Source organism: Macaca fascicularis, chromosome 14 (assembly GCF_037993035.2).
Source record: "Macaca fascicularis isolate 582-1 chromosome 14, T2T-MFA8v1.1".
NCBI classification, from domain to species: domain Eukaryota; kingdom Metazoa; phylum Chordata; class Mammalia; order Primates; family Cercopithecidae; genus Macaca; species Macaca fascicularis.
Window position 1 is genome coordinate 102,383,077 of NC_088388.1, and position 27,572 is coordinate 102,410,648.

At 36.8% G+C, this 27,572-nt stretch overlaps 1 protein-coding gene across 4 annotated transcripts in view; it reads left to right on the plus strand.

Annotated features, from left to right (window-relative positions):
* The window catches only part of DYNC2H1 (dynein cytoplasmic 2 heavy chain 1), a 355,588-nt gene that overhangs the window by 264,982 nt on the left and 63,034 nt on the right, over window positions 1-27,572 (plus strand). For all 4 annotated transcript variants that reach the window (XM_005579474.5, XM_005579475.5, XM_005579476.5 and 1 more), the window contains one exon: window positions 19,913-20,122. In XM_005579474.5, coding sequence (XP_005579531.3) covers window positions 19,913-20,122 — 210 coding nt within the window. The remainder of the gene's footprint in view (window positions 1-19,912; window positions 20,123-27,572) is intronic.

Below are 27,572 nucleotides of genomic sequence, written 5' to 3' on the forward strand. Positions count from 1 at the left end.
GGAGTGGGGCATTGCTATAAGATACCCAAGAACATGGAAGCAACTTTGGAACTGGGTAATGGGCGGAGGTTGGAACAGTTTGGATGACTCAGAAGACAGGAACGTGTGGGAAAGCTTGGACCTTCCTAGAGACTTGTTGAATGGCTTTGACCAGAATGCTCATAGTGATATGGACAATGAAGTCCAGGCTGAGGTGGTCTCAGATGGAGATGAAAAACTTTTTGGGAACTGAAGCAAAGGTCACTCTGGCTCTGCTTTAGTAAAGAGACTGGTGGCTTTTTGCCCCTGCCCTAGAGAACTGTGGAACTTTGAACTTGAGGGAGATGATTTAGGGTATGTGGCAGGAGAAATTTCTAAACAGCAAAGGATTCAAGAGGAAGCAGAGCATAAAAGTTTGGAACATTTGCAGTCTGACGATGCAATAGAAAACAAAAACTCATTTTCTGGGGAGAAATTCAAGCCAGCTATGGAAAGTTGTATAATGAAGAACCAAACACTAATTGCCAAGACAATGGGGAAAATATCTCCAGGGCATGTCAGAGAGACCTTCATGGCAGCCGTTCCCATCATAGGCCCAGAGGCCTAGGAGAGACAAATGGTTTTTTGGGCCAGGTCTAGGGCCCCCCTGCTGTGTGCAGCATTGAGATTTGGTGCCCTGCATTCCACCTGCTCCAGCATGGCTAAAAGGGGTCAAGGTACAGCTCAGACTGTTGCTTCAGAGGGTGCAAGCCCCAAGCTGTGGCAGCTTCCATATGGTTTGGGCCTGTGGGTGCACAGAAAACAAGAATTGAGGTTTGGAAACCTCTGCCTAGATTTCAGAGGCTGTATGAGAATAGATGGATGTTCAGGAAGAAGTCTGCTGTAGGGTTGGAGCCCTCAGAGAAAACCTCTGCTAGGGAAGTGTAGAGAAATATGGGGTCGTAGCCCCCACACAGAGTCCCTACTGGGGCACTGCCTAGTGGAGCTGTGAAAAAAAGGCCACCATCCTCCAGATCCCAGAATGGTAGATCCACCAACAGCTTGCACTGTGCTTCTGGAAAAGCCATAGACACAGAAAAACAGCTGTGAAAGCAGCCAGGAGAGGGGAGTTGTACCCTGCAAAACCACAGAGGCAGAGCTGCCCAGGGCCGTGGGAGTCTGTCTCTTGCATCAGCATGGCTTAGATTTGAGACATGAAGTCAAAGGAGATCGTTTTGGAATTTTAATGACTGCCCTGTTGGATTTTGGACTTGCATGGGGCCTATAACCCCTTTGTTTTGGCCAATTTCTCCCATTTACAATGGGTGTATTAGCCAATGTCTGTACCCCCATTGTATCTAGGTAGTAACTAACTTGCTTTTGGTTTTAAATGCTCATAGGCAGAAGGGACTTGCCTTGTCTCACATGAGACTTTGGTCTTGGACTTTTGGGTAATGCTGGAATGACTTAAGACTTTGGGGGACTGTTGAGAAGGCATGATTGTGTTTTGAAATGTGAGGATATGAGATTTTGGAGGGGCCGGGGGGGACATAATGATATGGTTTGGCAGTGTCTTTACACAAATCTCATCTTGAATTGTAATCCCCATAATCCCCACGTATTATTTGAGGGACCCAGTTGGAGGCAATTGAATAATGGGGGCAGGTTTCCCCATGCTGTTCTGATGATAGTGAGTGAGTTCTCATATGATCTGATGGTTTTATAAGCATCTGGCATTTCCCCTGCTGGCACTCATTCTCTCTCCTGCTGTCCTGTGAAGAGGTGCCTTTGGTCATGATTGTAAATTTCCTGAGGCCTCCCCAGCCAGGTAGAGATGCATGTCAGTTAAAACTCTTTTCTTTGTAAATTACCCAGTCTCAGGTATTTCCTTGTAGCAATGTGAGAACAGACTAATACAGAGAATTTAACCCATTAATATTTAAGGTTATCAATATGTAAGGACTTCAGCCATTTTGCTAAATATTTTCTGGTTGTTTTTTAGATCTTTGGTCTTTTCTTCTCTTGTTTAAATCTGGTTTGGTTGTTTCAGTGTTGCCAAGCCTTGTTTACTTTTTTTTTTCTTATTTGTGTATCTGTTGTAATTTCTTTCTTTGTTTTCACTGTAGGGCTAACATAAAGAATCCTGTAGTTGTAATAGAGTATTTTAAACTGGTAACGTAACTTTGGTTGCATAACACTACTACACGCCTTTCTCTCTCCCATTTGTGTTTGTATTATCTTGATATACATCTTTGTGTATGATGGGTTCCTTAGCCACTATTTGTAGCTGCTGTTTTTTCCACCATTTTGACATTAAATCTTCATACTAAAGAATTGAAAGATTTACATAGCATGATTAGAGCAATTCAGTATTCTTAGTTTGTTATAAATTAACATCTACTGGTGGGTTTTATACTTTCATGTGCTTTTATGATCATTTTTTGTTAGGCCACTCTAGTAGTGACGAATTACCTCGGCTTTTAATTATCTGGAAAGGTCTTTATTTCTCCTTCATTTCTGGAAGATAGCTTTTGCTGGATTTTACATTGTTGACTGATTTTTTTTTTCTTCTCAGTACTTTCTCATCCTATTCTCTGCTGACCTGCAAGGTTTCTGCTGCGAAGTCTGACTGTCTAGTGGGGATTCCCTTATGTGTGACTTCACATTTTTCTCTTGCAGCTTTTAGAATTCTGTCTTTGTCCTTGACTTTTGACAGTTTGATTGAAATGTGGAACTTTTGGGGTTGAATATTACTGGGACCTTTTGAGTTTCTTGGTTCTAGATGTTCATATCTCTCCCAAGACTTGGGAAGTTTTCAGCTATTATTTTGTGAAATAGATTTTCTGTGACATTCTCTGTCTCTTCTCCCTTTTGCACTCATGTAGTGCAAATATTTTTTCACTTAATGGTGTACCATAAGACCTATAGGCTTTCTTCATTTTTTTTTTCCTCTTATTTTTTCCCCCTTGGACTGGGTTATTTCAAAAGACCTGACTTCAAGTTCAGAGACTCTTTTTTTGTGCTTGTCCTAGTCTGTTTTTGAAGCACTCAATTGTATTTTTTAGTTTATTTTCAATAAAGTAACATCGTATGAGATCAGACTATCATACATAATATTTACTAAAATTTAATATTCTTATTAAATAAGTACTTTTTAGTCTTTTGATTATACTTATAGATATTGGTGGAAAACTAACCATTTAGTTATATAATCCTGTTTTTAAATGTCTAAATTAAAAATGAAACTAATCTTCTACATTCTTATACATTTAATTCTAGTATGAATATGCAAAATACAAATAATTTTTTCTTCTCCATATCTTGGTGCAAGAGTTACTTTTATAGAATTTGAAGTTACTTTTTACATTTACATAGGGTGAAGATTGCTTCTTTTGAGACAGTCTCACTCTGTTGCCCAGGCTGGAGTGCAGTGGCACAATCTCAGGTCATTATATCCTCCACTTCCCAGGTTCAAGAGATTCTCATGCCTCAGCCTTCCAGTTAGCTGGGATTACAGGCATGTGCCACCACACTTGGCTAATTTTTGTATTTTTAGTAGAGACAGGGTTTCACCATGTTGGCCCAGCTGGTCTCGAACTCCTGGCTTCATGTGATTCCTCCAGCCTTGGCCTCCCAAAGTAATGGGATTACAGGTGTGAGCCACCATGCCAGGCTGAAGGCTGGTTTTTACATTTTCTTGCAAAGATGTGCACATGCAGTCCAAAAAGTTATTTTAACTCCATTAATACTGAGCATAAACTTAAAAAAAATTAGGATCCAAATATTTATAATTGTCATTAAGAATTGTACATCTCTGTCCCGATTTTACCCTACTGTCTCCCAAATCCCTTCATTTCACACAGACAACAGAGTATATTTATGAGCCTTATTTGTTAGTGGCATGCTAGAAGTCACTTTGCTCTTTCATTTTCTTGTGATAATTTATCATATATATTTCAAGTTCTCTGCTTTGAGTTCTAACATTGTAGGACTGGCTGCCTTACTTTGCTCTGATTAAGAAAAGAGCTCTTACCATTTGTTTAAAGAGAAATCAATTCACTTACTCAAAATGAGCTAATTAGGGTAAGCCCTTGGGAGACTGCAAATAGCGAGTAGATTTTCAGGCCACTGTGATGGCTGGGACTGCTTAGATACTTCAGGTTTTTAATTTCAGGAGGTTAAAATCAAATATCGTTTAGAGATTGCTTATAATGCTTACATTTGCATCCCACTGAAATAAAAATAATCAGTGGTGTCTGGCTCAGAGAGAGTAACCTCTAATTCCAAGGCAATTCCAAAATATTATTTTAAAATGTTTCTCTTTGTGCAATAAACATTTCTGAGGATTTTTACATCTGACAATATCTTCATTTCATCTTCACGTTTCTCTAGTAGACTGATAGTATAGCTGCAGATCAATTTTTAGCTTTCCAATTGTTTTCCTACAACTCTTAGAAAATAATACTCATTGGTCTTTTACTGAAAAAATTAACCTGATTCTTATTTCTTTGACAGTGACTATTTCTTTCCTTCAGAGTATTCTTTGTCTCTGATATTAAGACTTGGGAAGTTTTCAGCTATCATTTTGTGAAATAGATTTTCTGTGACCTTCTCTGTCTCTTCTCCTTCTTGCTCTCATAATATGTTCAAGTGTATGTTTTTGTTTTTGTTTGCATCTATTCTTTTTGATACTCCAAAGCCAACCTTTCCACCTATTCCTGGTAACTCAAACCAGCTGGATTGCATGCTATGGTATATTAGGTTCGCTGCTGCCTATATCTAGTTGTTGATATTGCTCTTTTTTAGCTCTGAAATAGTGACACAGTAGATAATGATGCAATCAAGACAATGTGAAAAGAAAAGTTTGCAACCAAAATCTCTCTGTAGGCTGGTTTGCCCCAGCCATGGCAGTTACCATGTTCTCTCCTCCCACTTACAAGTGCCCCAACACTTTCTTTCTTCCAGATGTTTCCCACTCCTGTTGTGCCATCTTCTGTGTTCAGTATCCTTTTGTCAAACACAAGATTTGGAAGTGGGAGATAGTGTTCCATTTTGTGTATAAACCAGGGTAACTTTTAAAACTCCATTTTAATTCATTTGTAAAATAAACTTTTCCAAATTTTTTATATTACATTCATAATAACCAAATTTATCAAATATTTTCCTCTTCATTCTGCTATAATTTTCCCCCTCCCATTTTCTTCTCCCAAAATCATTACCATGATTGAGGCTTCTATTTCTTATTAACTAAGGCAGAAAACTCCAAATTTTGACTCTTACTTCCTTTCAAATCATTCTTTATTAATATAACATTTGTTTTTCTAAGGAAAATCTTTTTTTCCTCCTCCATAACTTGGTTCTGTAGCCAGCCTTACTCCTAAGCTGCTTCTATAGTAAAGCAGATCTTATTGTTGCAGGAACAAACTGTGACAGATTCTGTGAGGACTTTCTAAATGCTCTTTCCTTCTCCTGGAATTTCCTAGCTATGCTTAACCAATAAAAACCAGGTAATGTTCCAGCATGTTCCAGAAGCCCTCTCAGTTGTTACTGATTTCCCCTTCTGTATTTCTAGTACCAATATATAACTTAAATAATAATTTCCATAAAAGTTATGTTTTAAACTAGGCAAGTTAAGATCTGGCACTTGAATAAAAAGGAATTCTCTTATTTGGGGGAGAATTTTAAAGTGTATACATATAAATGATTCCAATGAAAGAACTTAAGGCTACATTTTAGTTTTAGAGTTTGTCATCATTTTTATCAGGTTATAGTTAATTACTAGCTAAACTTAATAGAATAATTACACTTTAGCAAAAATAAGTCAATTTATGATGAAAAGTAAAGAGCAGCGAGTTATCCAGGTTCTAATCTTTTCCCATTAAGTATTTACAGGGATTTAGCTGAATCATTTTTGTAACTGACTGTAAACCGTCGAGATAACTCACTACCTTTGGACTAGTCTGAATCACTTCTGAAGTTTTTCTTAGGTTTCTCATGGGTAAAAGAACTTAATAACCTCTTCCCTCTCTAGTCATTTGTTTTCTCATTTGTTCATTTATTTATTAAATATCTGTTGAGGGACTACTATGAAATAGGTACTATATTAGATGCTAGTGATTTGCACTAGAAATTATGCTAAAGATTATACCAATACACACACGAAAAAGAGTACAGGTATTACAATCTTCTTTGGGAGCCCAGAAGAGGGAATGATTAATTCTGCTGATAGGAAAGTCAGGGAAGACTTTTTTTTTGGAGGTTACGTGATGAGGAATTTTTTTTGTTTTTTTGAGATGGGGTCTCCCTCTGTCACCCAGGCTTGAGTACAGTGGTGCGATCTCAGCTCACTGGAACCTCTGCCTCTCAGGCTCAAGCAGTCCTTCCAACCTCAGCCTCTCTAGTAACTGGGACCACAGGTGCATGGCACCAGCCTGGCTAATCTTTTGAATTTTTGGTAGAGATGGGGTTTCACCTTGTTACCCAGTCTGGTCTCAAACTCCTGAGCTCAGGTGATCCGCCTGCCTCAGCCTCCCAAAGTGCTGGGATTCCAGCCCTGAGCTAACATGCCCAGCCAAGGAATTCTTTAGACAAAAAAAGGTGGAATGGTATTCCAGGAAAAAGGAAATACCTGCCATGTTTGTTATTCTAACCTAGCCAGTAGAACTAGGTTGGAAAGGGGTTAATATCATGCTGGAGTGCTTATGCTTTATCCTTTAGACAAGGAGGATATAACAGAACTAATAAGAAGCGGGCATGGAGGTATATAAAACGTTTGTGTTTTATAGAGGCAAAATTGATGAGGATGTAAATAGTAGACTAGATTAAGAAGATTGAGGCCTGAAAACCAATTCAGAAGTTATAATGTTCTAAGAGCAAAGTGGGTGGGGACTTTAGTATTGTGGCAGTGTGAATATAAACTAAGAAGAGTACAAAGATGCTTCAAAAGTAGAATCAGTCTTCACAGAAATCCTATATGGATCTAATAACAAACAGATGTGAGCACAGTTTTTGAAACATGGACTCTTCATAGATTAAATATTATCACCCTTATTTCTTTAAGGATTTGTGCATTTATAAAAGCTTGGCATAACAAGCACTAGTAGTGTTTATGACACTGCCATATTCAGTATCTTTTATTTATTTATTTATTTATTTATTTGAAACGGAGTCTTGCTCTGTCACCTGGACTGGAGTACAATGGCACAATCTCGGCTCCCTGCAACCTCCGCCTCCCGGGTTCAAGCAATTCTTCTGCCTCAGCCTCCAGAGTAGCTGGAATTACAGGCACTTGCCACCACACCCAGCTAATTTTTGTATTTTTAGTAGAGATGGTGTTTCATCATCTTGGCCAAGCTGGTCTTGAACCTCGTGATCCACCCACCTCGGCCTCCCAAAGTGTTGGAATTACAGGCGTGAGCCTCCATGCCCAATCTTTTATTAATTTAGACGTTCAGGCTTGAAGATTAAGACTGTGTCTTTAAATTTGTAGTGATGTTAGTGACTATATTTTTTGGTAAAATATATATTTAAATATATACTTTTAACATGACTTTGTGTTAATGGTTAACTCATTATTGTGTAAATTGTTCAAATACACAATTTAACATCTTTTTGTGTAATTTTTCCTGGTATTCTGAAAAATTCAGTAAGTTTGAAAACAATCATTTGAAAAGCAAAATACTGAAAAGTATAACACCCAAAGAATCTAATCTTCTTTAGTATTCTCCATGTATGCTTTTGAAAGGTCAGTTCTTGCTTTAAAATTTTTATTACATACCAGCTACCACCCAGCAATTTTTAATACCTGGTTGATGGTGGTATCTATTGAGAATTACTGACATTCTAACCAATTTACATCTACTTTATATAGCTTCAGAACTCCCATTAATTCTCATTTAAATTACCCATATAAGAGGTGCACATAAAACAATCTCTTTTGGGCTGGTAGAATTTGTTGAGAGAAAAATAGGTGATAGACTTTTTTCTGAACAAGAGTTGAACCAGTAACTATTTTTGTCCAGAATATTCCCTAGATTTATGTATCTGCCAAATTGAACTTGTAGATTTGGAATAGCTTAATTTCTAAAGAATATGCTGAAGTTAAATAAAATTAAGAAAGTAAAAATAGTACCTTCTTCTGTTGTTGAACTAAAAATATCTTTAAAATTGATAATTTCTTCCTCTCAGAGTCTTGTCCAATTTTCTTTACTATTAATCAAGGTGAGTCATAAAATGATTGCTATATACTATTTTTTAAAACTTTGTGGTAGGATACTTATTTGTAATACATACCTTTGTTGGATGAAATCATTTCTCAGTTGTGCTTAGAGCTTTCTTTTTGCTAACACTTCTGAAACTCCACAAACAAATTCACTGTTTTGTATGTCCCAGGTGAAAGAGTTCCCTTTGAATTTAGTTCTTAGTAAAACTTTATCTATGCCCCTCCTCCTAAACTGATATGTTTCATTCCTTTTGATAATAAAAATTACGTCATTTACTTACAGAGTTTCAGTCAACAAAGTAGAACAAATACTAGGTCTTTTAATGGATAATTTAATATAGAGAATTGGTAACATATTGGAGAGCTCGAAAAGCAAAAAGGGAAGAGTAGAATAACTGAGATATTTGCAGGAAGCAGCTACCTCACCTAGAGCTATAGGAACAAAGGGAATCAAAGAGTCTGAGGTAATCTGAATGTAGAATTGGAGAAAGACCCCTCGGAGCCAGACTTAGACCTCTGAGGAAGGAGTGCTGCTCTTCAGAAGTACTGATGTGTTTGACGGGGGATCCTTTGACTGATGCTGAGGGTGCCAAAATAAGCTGGACACTGGAGCCAACTGCTGTTGTTGGAAGGATACTGAAAAGAATCTCAAGTGAACAGGAAGAAGGAAGTTTCTTTTCCTCTATTCCAGCTTCCCATTCTGTAGAAATCCCATTGGCAGAACCTAACAGGATATCATCTGTAAAGGAGAACTTCCGTTTGCAGTTAGCCCCAGCTTCACAAACATATATGCTATGCTGAGAGCTAATACCTCCTACATAATAGAATATGCCTTTTCATTTGCACATCCTTTAATTTTATTGGGTTTTTCCTCTAATGTTTTGCTTCTTGATTTGGGTGGCTAGTTTGGTCATTCTTTCTCCTTTTAAAAACCTTTTTTTTTTTTTTTTTTTTTTTTTTTTGAGACGGAGTCTCACTTTGTCTCCCAGGCTGGAGTGCAGTGGCGCGATCTTCACTCACTGCAAGCTCCGCCTCCCGGGTTCGCACCATTCTCCTGCCTCAGCCTTCCGAGTAGCTGGGACCACAGGCGCCCGCCACAACGCCTGGCTAATTTTTTTGTGTTTTTAGTAGAGATGGGGTTTCACCGTGTTAGCCAGGATGGTCTCGGTCTCCTGACCTCGTGATCTGCCCGCCTCAGCCTCCCAAAGTGCTGGGATTACAGGCGTGAGCCACCGCGCCCAGCCTCTCCTTTTAAAAATCTTGATGAAAGCACTGAAGGCTATATTACTGAGCACTGTTTTAACTATAACCCACAGCTTGATAGGTGTGTTTTCATTATTGTTCAGTTTTAAATATTTTCTAAATTTCATTGTAACTTCATCTTCTATGCTCCATTTTTTTTACTCATTCTTTATCTTGATTACCTTTTAGGTATAGATTTCTATTATGTATAACTACATTATAACTAGAGAATATGGTCTTTTTTTTTTTTTTTTTTTTGTTTGTTTGTTTGTTTGTTTGTTTTTTGAGACGGAGTCTCGCTCTGTCACCCAGGCTGGAGTGCAGTGGCCGGATCTTAGCTCACTGCAAGCTCCGCCTCCCGGGTTTACGCCATTCTCCTGCCTCAGCCTCCCGAGTAGCTGGGACTACAGGCGCCCGCCACCTCGCCCGGCTAAGTTTTTTTTTTGTATTTTTAGTAGAGACGGGGTTTCACTGTGTTAGCCAGGATGGTCTCGATCTCCTGACCTCGTGATCCGCCCGTCTCGGCCTCCCAAAGTGCTGGGATTACAGGCTTGAGCCACCGCGCCCGGCCAAGAATATGGTCTTATGACAGTAATCTTATGAAATTTGTTGGGATTTGTTTTATGGCCCACTATGCAATAACATTTTGTTATGTTTGAAAAGAATGAATATTCTGCTATTGTTGACTGCTGTCTTCCCATTTTATCCTTTAGTGTAAAATATTTTAATTCAAAGCTTATACTATTACACATGCACAAAATGGTATTTTGTTCATTTGTTTTATACAGGTTCGGAATGTTATTTCTTCTTGATATATTGAACATTTATCATCGTAAAGTGATTCTCTTTAGTGCTTATGTTTTTCCTATTTTTCTGATATTAATAAATGTATATCAATTTTCTTTTGGTTATTTTTTGCTAGATATATCCTAATTTATACTTTTAATATTAACTTTCTCAAGTTCTTATGGGTGCCTCTTATAAAGAGCCTATAGCTGGATTATGCCTGATCTATAACTGGAATATTTAGTCTATTTACATTAATTTGGATTAATTATACATTTTGTATTTTTTCTACTTTTTTTTTACTCCTTATCTTCCTTTGGACTGATTATTTTCTAATGTTTCTTCTTCCTAGTTTACAACTTATATGCATTTTTTACTTTTTAGTTGGTATTCTATATATTGTTTGTACATACATAGTTTATCAAAATTAAACTCAGTATATTTGCATAACTCCCAGAGAGTTCAAGAAGCTTAGTATATTGCACTCAATTCCAACTTTATATGCAGTTATAATTTTATATTTTAGTCTGTCTTTCTTGTTGTTGTTGTCGTCGTCATGTACATAATGCTTATTTGGTGTTGTAGTCATGTACATAATGCTTATTTGGATTTGCCCCATGTTTATCACTTGTGTTGTTCTTTATTTCTTCCTGCATCTCAGACATTCTGTTTGGTTTCACTTTGCATCTGCTCGTAGTGTAGAAAGTATCTTTTGATTGTAAACTCTTGAGTTCTTATTTATCTGAAAATGCCTTTCATTTGCCCTCTGTCTTAAAGGGTATGTTATTCTGTATTAACATCTAATGTCTCATTATATTGAAGGGAGAGTTGAGGTAGAATTCTGTCTTTTCTGGTTTCTGTTGTTGAGAAGTCAATTTTTGCTTCTTTGATCTATCTTTTCTTGCTGCTTTTGAGATCTCTTTACTTTGATTTTCGGCAGTTATACTTTGTTGAGATTGATTATGGAATTGTGTTCTTTTTCTCTTTAATTCCTTTTTTTTAAAGAATTTGTAAGATTTAATGGGCTTTTTGAATTTTTATTGGTGGCGTTGATCAGTACTATCAACGTCTGAGTTAATCTTTAAATTTTGACTGCTTCACTATCTCTCTTCTCTGGAACTCTGATTGGATATATATTAGACCTTTTTCTGTCTGTTCATCGTGTGTCTTATTTCTCATATTTCCCATCTTTTTTTTTTCATGATACATTCTGAGTTAATTCTACAGAACTGTCTTCCAGTTCACTCATTGTTTTTTCAGCTGAATCTGATCTGTCAAAATGTTACATTCTTAGTGTTTCTGTGTAAAAAATCCCAGTCTTATGACTCTTCATCTACCATAGAATTAAATTTGTGGCCATTTGCCTGGTTTATTGGTCTGATCAGAAAGGAGAATAAAACTTATATTAGCTTCCAAAAAAGGGCAAAAGGGCCTAAATTCCTATATTAAATCCAGAGTCCTTGAGGGACTATAGCATTATCTCCGTAAATATTTACATATCAAAAGGAATAAAGCTCTAAAAATTGGAATCATCTCTAGGTCATTGGCTCCCAGAGAGATTGTATTTATGTACCACAGTGTCGTTTAGGTTTCAGTCACATTACATTTCCTAGACATACCCTTTCAAAGGAAGGAAGACAGCTGCCTTCTTCCTCTTTATAAACTGAGAAAAACAATTTTCTCTACCCCTTGTACCCACCCAGTGGAAGATCTGTCTACTTGAATAGGATAATTCATCTGGTTTTCATGTGGCTGCCCGAGAAATAAGACCTGGGACAAGAAGGTAGGGGCAACACACTTAGTTACTGTGAAAGAATTAATAAGAAATTGGTGATCTAGAATACCTCTATTCACATTCAAGACGAGGTAAATAAAGATGAAGATTAAAAACTCAACACTTAGCTTTCTGAATAATCATGCCTTACTTCTGAACTCACAGTTACATTTGGGTGCATTTAAGAATATGCTTTAATGTGTTGTTCAACATTTTTAGTTTTCAGCAGTAGCTAGCCCTACTTGAAATAGAAGCTGAGATAATCTTTTTATTTTGAGCAACTGTGAAATAAGTCATATGTGTATTAAATGATTATGCTTTGTTTGTAGACTTCCTTTTTTAGTTCAGTGGTGATGTTATGTGGTGTTGGAATTACTGTTTTCTCATTGAGTCTGTACAGTAGCTGTTGAAATGCTAACTCTTCCTTTTAGCCATAAAGTTATGAACCAACTGGCTTACTCTTTGAGAGCAGTTGGGCTCTTCTCATACTTTAAAACACCACACACACACACACACACACACACACACACACACACAAAGTATTTTGGGCTATCTTATTGACTTTCTAAGAATCAGTCATGCACATAAAGCACACCAAAAGGCATTTCATGGAAAAATATACATAATTTGATTTTTAGGTGGGCATGGAAGAAAAGATAAACTTTTCAATGTAAGTCAATTTTGAAAAAAAAAAAAAGGTCTTCCTATTGGTTTCCTTTAAGCAGGTACAAAAATCTCAAATGTATGATTTTCTATGTTATTATTCATAACCCACCCTTCTCTCACACTCTTATATTCCTGAAACTCTTTTTTTTTTCTTTTTTTTTTTTTGGAAACGGAGTTTAACTCTTGTCGCCCAGGCTGCAGTGCAATGGTGCAATCTCAGCTCACTGCAACCTCCATCTCCCAGGTTCAAGTGATTCTCCTGCCTCAGCCTCCTGAGTAGCTGGGATTACAGGTGTGCACCACCACGCCCAGCTAATTTTTGTATTTTTAGTAGAGACAGGGTTTCACCATGTTGGCCAGGTTGCTCTCGAACTCCTGACCTCAGGTGATCCACCCATCTCAGCCTCCCAAAGTGCTGGGATTACAGGCGTGAGCCACAGCGCCCAGCCAAAACTTAAAATGTAACAAAATAACTTTGTACTGAAAGGCATACGCCTGACACATAGTCAGTGCTCCATGAAAATTAGCCATTCTTCCTCTTAAATATCATGATCTATGTTAGGCCTCTTAATGTGAGATTTTATTGTTACTCTATTATTCTACTAGGTTGCCTCTTTACTTGATAGCTTCACAGAGCAGAATCATTCCTCAGGCCAAATTATGGAGCAGATATCATATTAAAAATACTTTCCTAGAAATAAAAATTTTTATTAATGTGCTGTCTTTTCTATTAATAGACTACTTTTAAAAATAATTTGCTTTAAAATTATTTGCTAATTTCATATGCCTTGAGAGTTTCATAGTTTTTATTAAAATGGCAAAATCACAATTACTTTTGCACCAACCTTATTTCAAACAAAAGTTCCTTTGTATTAGTGCTCTGTAGGTTCCTCCTGATTTTTCTTTTAGAAATAAGTAATAGCTTATAGCATTAGCTTCCATGCCTCAGATCTTTCAGAATACTCATGTATTAGTCCATTTGCACGCTACTGATAACGACACACCGGGACTGGGCAATTTACAAAAGAAAGAGGTTTAATGGACTTATGGTTCCACATGGCTGGGGAGGCCTCACAATCATGGCGGAAGGCAAGGAGGAGTAAGTCACTTCTCACGTGGATGCGGGCAGGCAAAGAGAGATAGCTTGTGCAGGGGAACTCTTTTTTATAAGACCATCAGATTTCGTGAGACTTATTCACTATCACGAGTACAGCATGGGAAAAACCTACCCCCAATATTCAATTACCTCCCACTGTGTCCCTCCCACAACACGTGGGAATTCAAGATGAGATTTGGGTGGGGACACAGCCAAACCATATCAACTCCCCTTCTCTTTCAGCCTTGGCTGTACTTCATCTACTAATTTCCTGCGTTTTTGCCTTTTATTTCAGCTCTTCAACACTTCTGATTTAAACAATTTATTGGGTATTTATTATATACTTTCCCTGGTTGAATTCTGATTGCTCATTTAAATAACATATCTTTAGGCCGGGCGCGGTGATTCAAGCCTGTAATCCCAGCACTTTGGGAGGCCGAGACGGGCGGACCACGAAGTCAGGAGATCGAGACCATCCTGGCTAACACGGTGAAACCCCGTCTGTACTAAAAATACGAAAAAAAAAAAAAAAAAACTAGCCTGGCGAGGTAGCGGGCGCCTGTAGTCCCAGCTACTCGGGAGGCTGAGGCAGGAGAATGGCGTAAACCCGGGAGGCGGAGCTTGCAGTGAGCTGAGATCTGGCCACTGCACTCCAGCCTGGGCGACAGAGCGAGACTCCGTCTCAAAATAAATAAATAAATAAATAAATAAATAAATAAATAAATAAATAAATAAATAAAATATCTTTAATTGCAACTAAAACATGACTGTTTGGGTTTTATTTGATCCACTTGATAATCTGGTATGAAAAGGAATGTGCATCTCCGAATCTGTAGGTTCCACATCTGCAAATTCAACTAACCACAGATGGAAAATATTCTGAAATAAAAAACACAATACAGTATAACAACTACTTACATAATGCTTACTTACATTGTATTGGGTGTTATAAGTAACGCAGAGATTATTTAAAGTATACAGGATTATGTGTGCAGTTTATGTGCAAATACTACCCCATTTTATATAAACGATTTGAGCATATGGATTTTGGTATTGAGGGAAGCTCAATACCAAGAGGAGGATAGGGAAGGGTATAAAAAAGGAAAGAAAATAGCATTATGAGTTTGGTGAGTTTAAAGAGTTGAAAAATTATAGAATTTCTGGCCACCCATTTTACAGGATAGCCATCTGCCTTACTGTACCAAAAGCCAGTTATTAGTGGACAAACAGAGCTAATACAAAGGAGCTTTTGTTTGAAATAAGGTCGGTGGAAAAGTAATTGAGACGTGGATACTCTGTGCTATGGGAGGAGGGGGAAATCCAATCCCCTGAGGTATGACTATAGTTGTTACTAGGTATAAAAGGTTTAGAAATCTAAGGTCTGTCCACTAATAACTGGCTTTTGATATAGTAAGGCAGCCAGCTAGCCTATGAAATGGGTGGCCAGAAATTCTATAATCTTTCAACTCTTTGAACTCACCAAACTCATAATGCTATTTTCTTTCCTTTTTTATTCCCTTCCCTACCCTCCTCTTTCCACAGTTTTGCCAGAAATCTACTTGTGGATTTAATTTAATGCAGATGTGTACATAATGTACAGATATGCAGATATGGGCATAATTTAATGCAGATATGTAATATTTTGACCTGATTGTAGATGCTTGGGAAAGTTGTCTGTTGAACTTGCATTAATCAGGTAAGATATTTTATATTGCAAGTAATTGGAAAACTCAGCTCAAACTGACTTATGTGAAAAATGGAAATTTGTGGTGTACATGACTGAAAAGGTGTTAAAATGGTTTTTTTCATAGCTTATTTCAAGGAACTTGAATGTCATGAGGACACAGTGATTTCTATATACATATATATTTCTTACTATGTATTATATATATCCTCATATATAATATATATTCTGAAAGATCTGATGAGCTGAAATATATACATATGTATGATCATGTATATTACATGTGATCATTGTATCACTGATATACATATATATCATGTATATTTATATATATGTACAAACACACAGTTTGTTCTGTGTGTTGGCACCATTTTTCATACAGCCTTTCTTTATTACCACAGAATTACTGCAGCTATTCTGTAACTTATGATCCCTCAGGTTCAAGTCTAGTAGAAAGAAACAGTTACCTATTTTTCAGAATACCCAGCAGAATTCTTACCACATTTCATTGTCTCTGTTTGGTCATGCTACCGTCCCTGAACCAGTCACTGTGGTCAGGAGAATGAAACACTCTCATTAGTTAAGCCTCAATTCAAGTTACAAATTAATTTGTGGAACTGAGTTGAATCAACTCTTCCGGAACTATGTGGACTACGATTTGGGAAAGCCTTCTGCCCAGATGTTAGGAAATGATTATCTAAAGAGGAATGAAGGGTTACTGGAGGGCAAAGGTAGAATTTCCATTACATGGAAGTGAAGGTATTTCTCCCTTTTCTATAACCCTTACAGAGCCACTCCAACTTTGTTTTTACTTCTAATTGCCTTTTTTGCTTTTTAAAATGACTGTTCATCAAGTCTTTTGTTATCTTTATCTTCCTTATCATAGAAAACATACATTGAACCAAGACATGATCATATTATCTGGAAAAAAATACCTTTGTCCATTTGTTGATTACTGTTTTATAAGCTATGGATAAATACACACAGCACAGGCTACATTTTATATCTTACGAATTTCATTGAGTCACATATCTGAGGACTCTGATGTTATCTAGACTCTCTATCAATCCCTATAACACCTTGCACAAGCGATAATCTAGTTGAGAGGTTGGCAAACTGCAGCTCAGGAATAGGCCAAATCCAGCTTGCTGCTAGTTTTTGTAAATACAGTTCTATTAAAACCCAGTTGTGCCTATTTGTTTGTATTGTCTGTGACTATTTTCATCCTACAACAGCAGAATTGAGTCCTTGCAACAGAGACCTTATGGCCCACAAAGCCTGACATGTTTACTGTCTGGACTTTTACAGAAAAACATGCTAAACTCTTGTCTAGCCATTGCTTGAGTGTACTCTGGTGAAAAAAATTCTGAGAGAGAATCATTTCTAAAAGCTCAATTATCAACAAACAAAAATAATACTACTTGCACGTGTCATCCATTCACTTAGGTCTAAAATAGTATCCCACCTAGGAAATTATTTCAGTTAAAACACAAACAACCTGGTTTCACACCTAAATTGTACCAAATTAGACACATTTTTCTTGCCTAAAAGATTTTCCTTAAGAGCTAAGTTTTAAAATATTGATAACCTGTATACACACACGCACCATGGAGTACCACTCAGCCATAAAAAAGAATGAAATTATTTCTTCTGTAACAATGTGGATGGAGCTGGAGGCCATTATGCTCAGTGAAATAACTCAGAAACAAAGTCAAGTATCACATGCTCTGACTTATAAATGGGAGCTAAACAATGGGTACACATGGACATACAAAGTGGAATAATAGATATGGGGCACTGTAAAAGGTGGGAGGTGGGTAAGGGTTGAAAATATACCTGAATAGTGAACATTGTACTTCATAGGTGATGAGTACTTTAAAAGCGTGGACTTCACCACTATGCATTATATACATGTAAGAAACCTGCACTTGTATCCTCTAAATCAATAAAAATAGAGAAAGAGACAGAATGAGAGAAAGAAAGGCAGACAGAAAGGAATTAAGAAAAGAAAACCTTATTCCCTCCTAGCAGCTCCATGATCAGATAATGATTTTGTCTGTATACACAGAGCTTTTTAAGGACAAGATGAACTTTAAAATGTCAGAAGCAAGCCTTCAAAAACATACAATTCAATCAATTGTACTTACTCATTAACAAAATCCCTAGTAATCAATTGAGTAAACATATGGCTGTCACTTGCTAGTTTCATCAAAAAGCATACTGCATAGTTGTTGTAACATACTCATTTTGTGATTGTTAGCTGTATTTGAATTATAAATATTGAGTTTATTTTCCAAACTGCGTAACATACAATTTAACATGTTGCTACTGCATAAATATGCTCCATTCATCTTTTGAGAATGCTTAAAGCAGCTGTATTTATTTTTAGAATTATTTTCAGCTTGCATATTGTGGGGATTGCTAAATCAACCTTTTAAAAGGTTTAGGCTGGACATGGTGGCTCATGCCTGTAATCCTAGCATTTTGGGAGGTCAAGACAGGTTGATCACTTGAGTGCCGGAGTTTGAGACCAGCCTGGGCAACATGGCAAAACCCTGTCTCTACAAAAAAATACAAAAATTAGCTGGGTGTGGTGACGGGTGCCTGTATTCCTAGCTACTCAGGAGGCTGAGGTGGGAGGATCACCTGAGTCCAGGAGGTCGAGGCTGCAGTGAGCCACTCCAGCCTTGGTGACAGAGTAAGACCCTCTCAAAAAAAAGTAAATAAAAAATAAAATGTTTAATACATTTAGCTACCTATTTTCTCAGATTGTAGATACATGGAATCTTGCTTCAGTGATCTAAGTTTGAGTGTTTTTGTTCTATTAAGTGACAGTGCAAACAGTGCTATCAACCTAATAAAATGGATTAAAATCCACAAAATATACTTTGAAACAAACTAAATTAGTACTTGTTAATCTTGCTTAGTATATGATTGATAAATATTTAAATACCACATATTATTTACTTCTAGGAACCCTGTTTTAATATAAAGGATTACAGAAGGTCTATAACTCAAATTTTATTTGAATTTTATTACTTAGTTGATTTAGGATGGAGATGTGCTAAATATTACTTATTGCATGCTCTGACAAGTAGTTAATTCTAATTAATTTTTTATAATATTAGACTTTTTTCCCCCTCTGGATTCAGTATGTGTGTATCTCAAAAATGATTTCAGAGTATTAATAATGTAAATATAGCAGTGATAGGAATAAAAATGTCAATATGTAATCTCATAGGCTGAATCTGCTTTTAGGAATGATTTTATGCTAATAAGATTTACTTAATGTTGATTTATTTAATGGCAATAACTATGGTAGGTTAAATTACTTATTATGCTACGTAGATGAAAAAGCAACAGTGCCACCATAGACTCATCAATGTGGCAACTAGCAGAATGAGGAGAAGGGATCCTTAATGAAGACTGTAAGCAGAATACATAGAGAAAATTAAGATAATGAGTAGTAGGTAAGAGAATAGCACTTTCCACAATTATTTCTTGGCAGCTCTTTGACACTTTTAGGATATTTTTGAAAGTGATCTTTTTCTTTTAATTATTTAAAGTGATTTTTTTCTCTTAATCACATAAGCTATTTTGAAACAAATGGGATTCCTTCAGTTTTTCTTAAGAAACCCCAGAACTGTCATATATCACAGTCTCTGTTAAAGTATATATATATGGAAATAAATACAAAGATACAATGTTCACTGATCTTGAGCACAAGATTTTGTTTTTGGTTTTACTCTGGTTTGGTGTTGTAATTTTCAAATTGAAATAAATGCCCATTCACATTCTATTTTAAAACCGTGATCTCTTCTGCTCTCTTTGTAGTGGTTGAGTAGTATTGCAGCTGTTCTGATCTCTTTGCATTGACTTACAGGATGCCATTTTTTCTATTTTCTTTTCTTACCATACTATTACTTAATGTGGTTTCCCTTTCACTATTCCTAATTCTTATTTCCCACATTTCTTTTTCTTTTTTGAGATAGAGTCTCACTCTGTCATCCAGGCTGGAGTGCAGTGGCATGATCTTGGCTCACTGCAATCTCCCTCTCCTGGGTTCCAGCAATTCTCCTGCCTCAGCCTCTTGAGTAGCTGTGGTTACAGGTGCACACCACCATATTCGGCTAATTTTTTTTTTTTTTTTTGTATTTTTAGTAGAGGCCGGGTTTCACCATGTTGACCAGACTGGTCTCAAATTCCTTACCTTAAATGCTGCACCTGCGTCGGCCCCCTCAAAGTGCTGGGATTGCAGACGGGAGCCACCGTGCCTGGTCCACACACCACTTTAAATGTTGATGAACTCCAGAATTCTCTTCCTGTGTATTTGCTGCTAATACATTTGACCATTTATAAAATAAAAGCATTTCAAAACAATTTTTAAAACAGAATAGAACAAAGGGTTTAAATAAGTTTCAAAGCGTTTTATATATCAGTGATCTATGTTACTATGCAGTAAATATTATAACATTTTTCTTTTAGAATTCAAACCTGATACATCAGAAAGTGCCTCCTCCTAATGATCGACAAGGATCTCCAATATTGTCATTCATCATTCTTGAACAATTTAATGCTATTCGTTTAGTACAAAGTGTTCACCAGTCTCTTGCTGCTCTCAGCAAAGTCATCAGAGGAACTACTTTATTGAGCTCAGAAGTACAAAAATTGGCAAGTGCTTTATTAAACCAAAAGGTAAGCGAGTACTAACTGTATTTTTATTTCATTTTTATAAGTGACTCCTCCATCACACATATATTTGTTAGGAATATATAGTTAATAGTAGCAGAAGACCCAAGTCACACTGGCTTAAGCCATATAAAAATTAATTGGCTGATGTAACTGAAGAATCCAGTGGTATCTAGCATTATGCCACCTTATGTAAGAACTTAAATTGTCATTAGGGCGTCAGCTTACGTAGTTGACTAGTAGCTATCTAGTGTTGTATATATAATGAAATCTATGTTGATTTCACTTTGGGGCAGGTCCCCTATACATGAGCTTGAGTTTTATATTCTGAGCTCCAAGTCCAACAGAAAGAACACCTGTTTTCTAGTAATGCACACAAAAATCTTAGGATTTGCTTTGATTAAAACCAGTTGGCTCATGTGTCATGCCTATTCCCATACTAGTTCAGTGGGCAGTGTATGCAAAGCTCTCGCTGACCACAGCTTCCACCAAATGCCTCTTCTTAGAGCTGGGGATGGATTTATCTTTGCCTGTAACCATATACTGAGAGTAGGAAAACGATGGTTACCAGTGAAAAGTCTAGATACTTTTAGAAGAAAGGGAAATCAACACTTCTTGTGCTGAAAAATTGGACCTTTTTAAATGATAGTAAAATCCATGTATTTTATAGCTATTTGATAGAAACAAAAATATGGGATGTTCTGCATAGATTTATTTTAGCTGTTTGGAGAATAGAAACTTTGCAGAAGTTGGTATCTGGAAAATACTTCACTGGAGTACTATAGGAATTAAGTTTTCTTCCCCCCCACCCCTTGCTGTTTATACTCAATATAGGCAATCCTCTGATAGTCAACCTAAAAGTCCTCTCTGTTTATATTCTGTTTGAATATAAAATAATAGCCTTCCTGGAACTTCCTACATTCATATATATAGTAACATTAAAATACCCAGTGCTTTTCTACATATAAAGAAAGGTCTACTCTGGCATCCTTACCTTCTTTTTTACCTTGAAAAATAATCTGTTTTGCATTGCTTTTTCTTTGCGCATAGATCACCATTTCTGTTAATCAACTGTGATTATGAAAATACTATAGTTTTGATTTGTACCACAGATTATAACTAATTTGTTTTTAATTTGGGGTAGATATATTGTCAGTCATGGATGATTCTTGGCACAGTGAAGGAACCAGTTGGAAAGGATTCTAAACTTTCCAAGAACTTTACTTAATTAACTCATTTAATCACCACAATAACATTCTGAGTGACATACTATTATCTCTATTTTACTGTGATGAATTTGAGGCAGTGGGGTGTTACATAACCAGAGTCACATAGCAAAGAGTTCCAGAATCACGATTTGAATCTGGGTATGTCCTGTTGTTATAATAAATGTAAATGCTTCAAATTTATATATCAAAATATAAATGCCCTTGAGAGTAAATTTCTTTATCCAACTATATGCTGTAGAGAACAAAATGTATCAGTAAGACAAATTACTGTTGAATTAGAAGAGAAAATAATAACATAGGAAGATGACATGTAGAAGGGAACAGTAAGTCTAGTAGGACTGGTACACAATGAAGTATAATTAGGATTGGATTAGATTTTGAGGTCTTTAAAGCCAAAGAAAGGAACTTGGATTAAATGCTGTAGGCAATAATTATATTTATATGTAGAAATAATATAGCAAAATGGCTAAGAATGTGGCCTCTGGAATATGTCTGCCTGTTTGAGTTCTATTCTACCACATAGCAACTGTGTAACCTTGGGTAGGTTAATTAAGCATCTCTAAACTTCGCTTTTCTCATTGTAAAATGAGGGTAATAATGGTACCTCATTATTATGAGGTACCTCATGGGATTATTACAAGAATTAAAACCTCAGTAAAGTTCTTGGCACATAGCAAGCACCCTACAAATGTTGTTCTTGTTATTGTTATTTTAGGATAATTTTACTATGAAAAGCTCTTCAAGTATTTATATGGTATCATTGTGCAAAATAAGTTCATAGAAATAGGAATACCATGTAGGTTACTGTAATTCTCATCTCAGGAAGAGGTAGTTAAGTTAGGGCCTGGAATAAGATATTTCAAGATGGTTCTATGTGATATTAATAAAAAATGTAAGAGGTAATTGGTAACCCATCAGAGATAGTGAAGAGGTAAGAGGTGCCCCATCAGAGATAGTGAAGGAGGTTTCAAAATATTCTGAGATTTATAGGAGGGTGAAGTAAATACCTGAAGTAATTGTGATGGATAGTGCTTGAATTATCTGTTTTTAACTACCTTCTATTAGGCTGTGGTGAGCTCAAGTAATTGAAACTCCTGATGCAAGTAATACGGATGTATTCAGGAGGGGTACTTCTAAGGGGTTGAGGGGAAAAATGCCTGTTGAGGGTCAGTGTCCCCCTAATTCTAGTATAGGAGCTAGACTAGAGTGGTAAAATGTCCAGAAGAAACCAGCACAGAATACTTCTGAGATAATAAATGGGATTATTCCATATCGGAGGCCTTTTTGGACAATGGTTGTATGGTGGCCTTGAAATGTACTTTCTTGGATAATATCACATCATCAGTGGTATATAGTTAGTGTATTGGATAATAGGCTTAGGGTTAAAAGAGTTGTAGAGTTGAAGTGAAATCACATGGCCAGGCCAGATGTTATTAGAAGAGCTGAGAGAGCCCCTGTTAATGGTCAGGGACTGGGGTTGACTATATGGTGCGCATGTGTTTGGTGGGTCATTATGTATTGTCATGTAGATAGAGGCTTAAGGGCTAGGGCGAATTCGAGAATGGTTAGTAGGATTAAAATAATGAAAGCAATTGAAGCTGTGGGAAGACTAATAGTTGATAGTACTAGTGTGGCTCCTCCGATTAAGTATATTAGTAGGTGGCCGGCTGTAATGTTGGCTGTTAATCGTTCAACTAGTGCTATCAGTTGGATGGATAGGCTAATAATCTCAATGATTACCAATACAGGAATAAGTGGTATGGGTCTGCCTTGTGGGAAATAGTGGGCTAAGGAGATTTTCTCTTTTAAACCAGAAGCCTGTAATGACTGTGTCTGCTCATAAGGGGACTGCTATACCTAAATTTATTGGTAATTGGGTAATTGTTGTAAATGAATGGGGTAGAAGCCCAAGGAGATTGGTCGAGGCAATGAAGAAAACTAGGGATATCAGTATTAGGGATCAGGTTTGTCCTTTAATGTTATGAGCAATTATTATTTGTTTTAGTACAAGTTGAACTATTCATTGTTGACTGGAGATCAGTCAATTACTAATTAGATGATTGGAGGTTAGATAGTACAGTGGGAAATAAAATGGTTAATACTACTGCGGGTAGACCTAGAAATGCCAGGGTAATAAAAGAGGTGAATAAATTTTCATTCATTTTAATTCTCAAGAGGTTAAATGTTCTTGCGTTTTGATTATTTTTTGTGTAGGGGGTGTGTAATAAATGAGAATAAAGTTATGATTAGTGACAAGATAACAATAGATCATGTGGAAATAATCTAGTCGAGGCATTCACTGCAGAGAGGTGCAGACCTCTCAATCTTTAACTTAAAAGGTTAAAGCTAAGTAGCTTTACAGTGATATTATAGTGTGGTTGTGGATCAGGTTTCAAAATTTTTTAAGGGAATTGATTCTAGCATTATAGGTATAAAACTGTGGTTAGACCCACAAATTTTTGAGCACTGTCCATAGTAGAGGCCTGGTCGTGTAGCAGTCAAGGTAGTTTAAGCGTTCAGGAATTGCATCTCTTTTGATGCCTAATGAGGGAATAGTTCATGAGTGTAAGATGTCTTTTGATAAGACTAATATACAGATGGGTATCTCTATTGGGAGAACTGTTAGGTTATCAACTTCAAGGAGTCAAAGCTCTCCTGGCTTTAAGTCTGCTGTTGGGGTTACATAAGAATCAAAGCCTAACTCTTCATATTCTGTACACTCATAGCTTCAGTATCAGTGGTGACCAATTGTTTTGATGGTAATAGAAGGGTTGTGAACCTCATCTGTTTTATATAGAATATGTAGGGATGGAAGGGCAATTAAAATTAAGATAATGGCAGGTAAGATAGTTCAGACAGTCTCGATTTCTTGGGCATCTATGGTGTTAGTATGAATTGATTTTGTTGTGAGTATTAGGGAAATAATATATAGGACCAGAGAACTAATTAGGAAAATAATTATAAGAGTGTGGTCATGGAAAGTGAGTAATGCTTCCATAATAGTAGCTCCATAATAGTAGCGCCTCAAAGGCCTAACTAAACTGTCATAATGGATGAGCCATTATGACATACAGGGTTTGACCTATAAATGTGACAAAGTTATGTAATGATTTTACTAATATCTTATCAAGAAAGCCATAGAGGTTATGGGATTGGCTAGAAACCAGTTTCTGGAGGTTTGATTCCTTCCTTTTTTGCTTAGGTTTTCACATAGGTTGGTTCTTCGAATGTGTGGTAAGGTGGTGGACAGCCGTAAAGTCACTCTAAATTAGTAGATGATTGTTCAGTTGTTAGAACTTTTCATTTTGAAGCAAAGGCTTCTCAGCTCATAAAAATTATTAGTATAACCGCTGTTAGTGAGATAAATGAGCCTACTGATGAGATAATATTTCATGTGGTATACGCATCGGGATAATCGGAGTAACGTTGGAGCATACCGGATAGGCTGAGGAAGTGCTGTGGGGAAAAAGTTAAATTAACACCTATAAATATAATGGTGAAGTGGATTTTAGCCTAAGTCTGATTAATTGTATAACCTGAAAATAAGGGGAATCAGTGGACAAAGCACTGTATCATGGTGAATACTGCTCCTATTGATAGGACGTAGTGGAAACGGGCTACAACATAATGTGTGTCATGTAAGATAATGTATAGTGATGAATTAGCTAGTACAATGCTGGTTAGACCTCCTACTGTGAATAGGAAAATGAATCCTAGGGCTCAGAATATTGCGGGAGATCATTTGATGTTACCGCTGTGCACTGTAGCTAATCAGCTAAAGACCTTGACGCCAGTAGGGATAGCAATAATTATAGTAGTGGCAGTGAAGTATGTCCGTGTGTCTACGTCTCTTCCTACTGTAAATATATGGTGAGCTCATACGATAATCCCTAGGAAGCCAATTGATGTTATAGCTCATACTATGTCCCCATATACCCAAATGGTACCCTTTTTTTCAGAATAATGTTACGATATGGGCGATTATTCCAAAGCCTGGTAGAATAAGGATATAGACTTCAGGGTGACCAAAGAATCAGAATAAATGTTGATACAAGGTAGGGTTGCCTCCCCCAATAGGATCAAAAAAAGTAGTATAAGGTTACAGTCAGTTAATAATATGGTAATGCCGGCAGCTAGAACTGGGAGAGAAAGGAGGAGAAGGACTGCTGTAATGATGACTGATCAGACGAAAAGGGATATTTGATATTGGGATAAGGCTGGGGGTTTTATATTAAATTGTGGTAATAAAGTTAGTGGCTCCTAAAATAGAATAAACACCAGCCAAGTGGAGTGAGAAGATGGTTAGACCTACAGAGGTTCCTGCATGAGTTAGTTTCGCTGCTAAGGGGGGATAAACACGTTCTAGCGCCAGCTTCTACCATTGAGGATGCAAGCAGGAAAGGGGAGGAGAAGTCAGAAGTTCATATTATTTATCCAGGGAAATGCTATGTTGGGTGTCCCAATTATCAGAGGGAATAGTCAGTTACCAAAACCCCCAATTATGATTGCTATGACCATAAAGAAGATTAATACAAATGCGTGGGTTGTAACAATAACGTTATAAATCTGATAATCTCCTAGCAGAGTTCCTGGTTGGCCTAATTCTGCTCGAATTAGGAGGCTTAAGGCAGTGCCCACTATTCCCACTCATGCACCAAATAACAGATACAGTGTTCTGATGTCTTTGTGGTTAGTTGAAAACAATCAATGACTGATAAACATAAGTGAAAAAAAGGTAAAATGGCTGAGTAAGCATTAGACTGTAAATCTAAACACAGAGGTCAAGGCCTCTTTTTACCAGCCCTGAGGTGATTTCTCATGTTGAGTTGCAAATTCAAAGGAGCAGCTTCAATCCTGCTGGGGCTTCTCCTGCCTTTCCCCCACAATGGCAGGAGAAGTAGATTGAAGTCAGTTGATTAGGGTGTTTAGCTGTTAACTAAATTGGTGGCTTGAATTCCACCAATCTAGCAAGAGCTTAGCTTAATTAAAGTGATTGATTTGCATTCAACTGATGCAGAATAGTCTTGCAGTCCTTAGATCTGTTACAGAAATTAAGTGTAATTTACTTACTAAGGGCTTTGAAGGTTCTTGGTCTTATTTAACCTACATTTCTAAGTTATGATTAGTATTATTGGAGAGATGGGTAAAAGGAAGGTAGAAGACATAAGTGAGAGGAGTAGTATGAGTTTTGTGCTTTCGAATTGTCATTTTATTTTCATATTATATGTGGGGAATATTATTACTGAGATAGAATAAATTAGGCATATATAAAAGTATAGGTAGAGTAGGGTTATGGAGGAGCTATAATGGTTGGGGTAATAAGACAATTGTTTTTTGTAAATTCTCGAATGATGACTCATTTGGGCAGAAATCCTGTTAGTGGAGGTAAACCTCCTAGGGATAATAGAATTAGTGGGATTATAGGTGTTAACCATGTTAGCTTCAGGCATGAGATAGTGACAGGGTTGTAGTGCTTATGCTCAGGTTGAGTGAGTGCTAGGAATGCCGTGATTGTTAAAATAAATAATCAGGTTAAGAATAGTAATGCTTGGGTTATAAATTAGTACTGCTATTATTCAACCTATATGACTAATTGAGGAGTAGGCTAGGATTTTGCACAATTGTGTTTGATTAAGTCCCCCTCAACTGCCCACCATAATGGATAAAATTGTGATAGAATATTTGTGTTTATTGATGGGAAAATTTGAAATATAATTAAGATAGGGGCTAGTTTTTGTCATATGAGGAGAAGTATGCCAGACATTAGAGAGGTTCCTTGAGTCACTTTTGGGACTAAGAAATGAAGAGGGCTCTTTCTAGTTTTATTACTAGGGCTGTTATTAAGGATGAAAATTGATTAATAGTATTTATTGTCCATGTCCAGAGTACAGGTTATTGGAAAGGATACCTGTCATACGAATTATAGATGGCAGTTGCTTGTGTAAGGAAATATTTGGTGGCTGCTTCTCCAGGGTGGGGATTTATTTTTTTCAATTAAGATTGGAGTAAGAGCTAATATGTTTATTTCTAGGCCTGTCCAGATGAGAAATTAGTGTGAGCCTAGTATTGTGATAAGAGTTCCTGTGAAAATACTTAAAGAAATAATAAGTTGGGCTAGTGGATTAACTAGTACGAGAAGGATATAACCAACAGTTTCGGGGTGTGGGCCCGCTAGCTTATTTAGCTGACCTTACTTTAGGACGTGGCATAATAAGTAGCACGGAGAA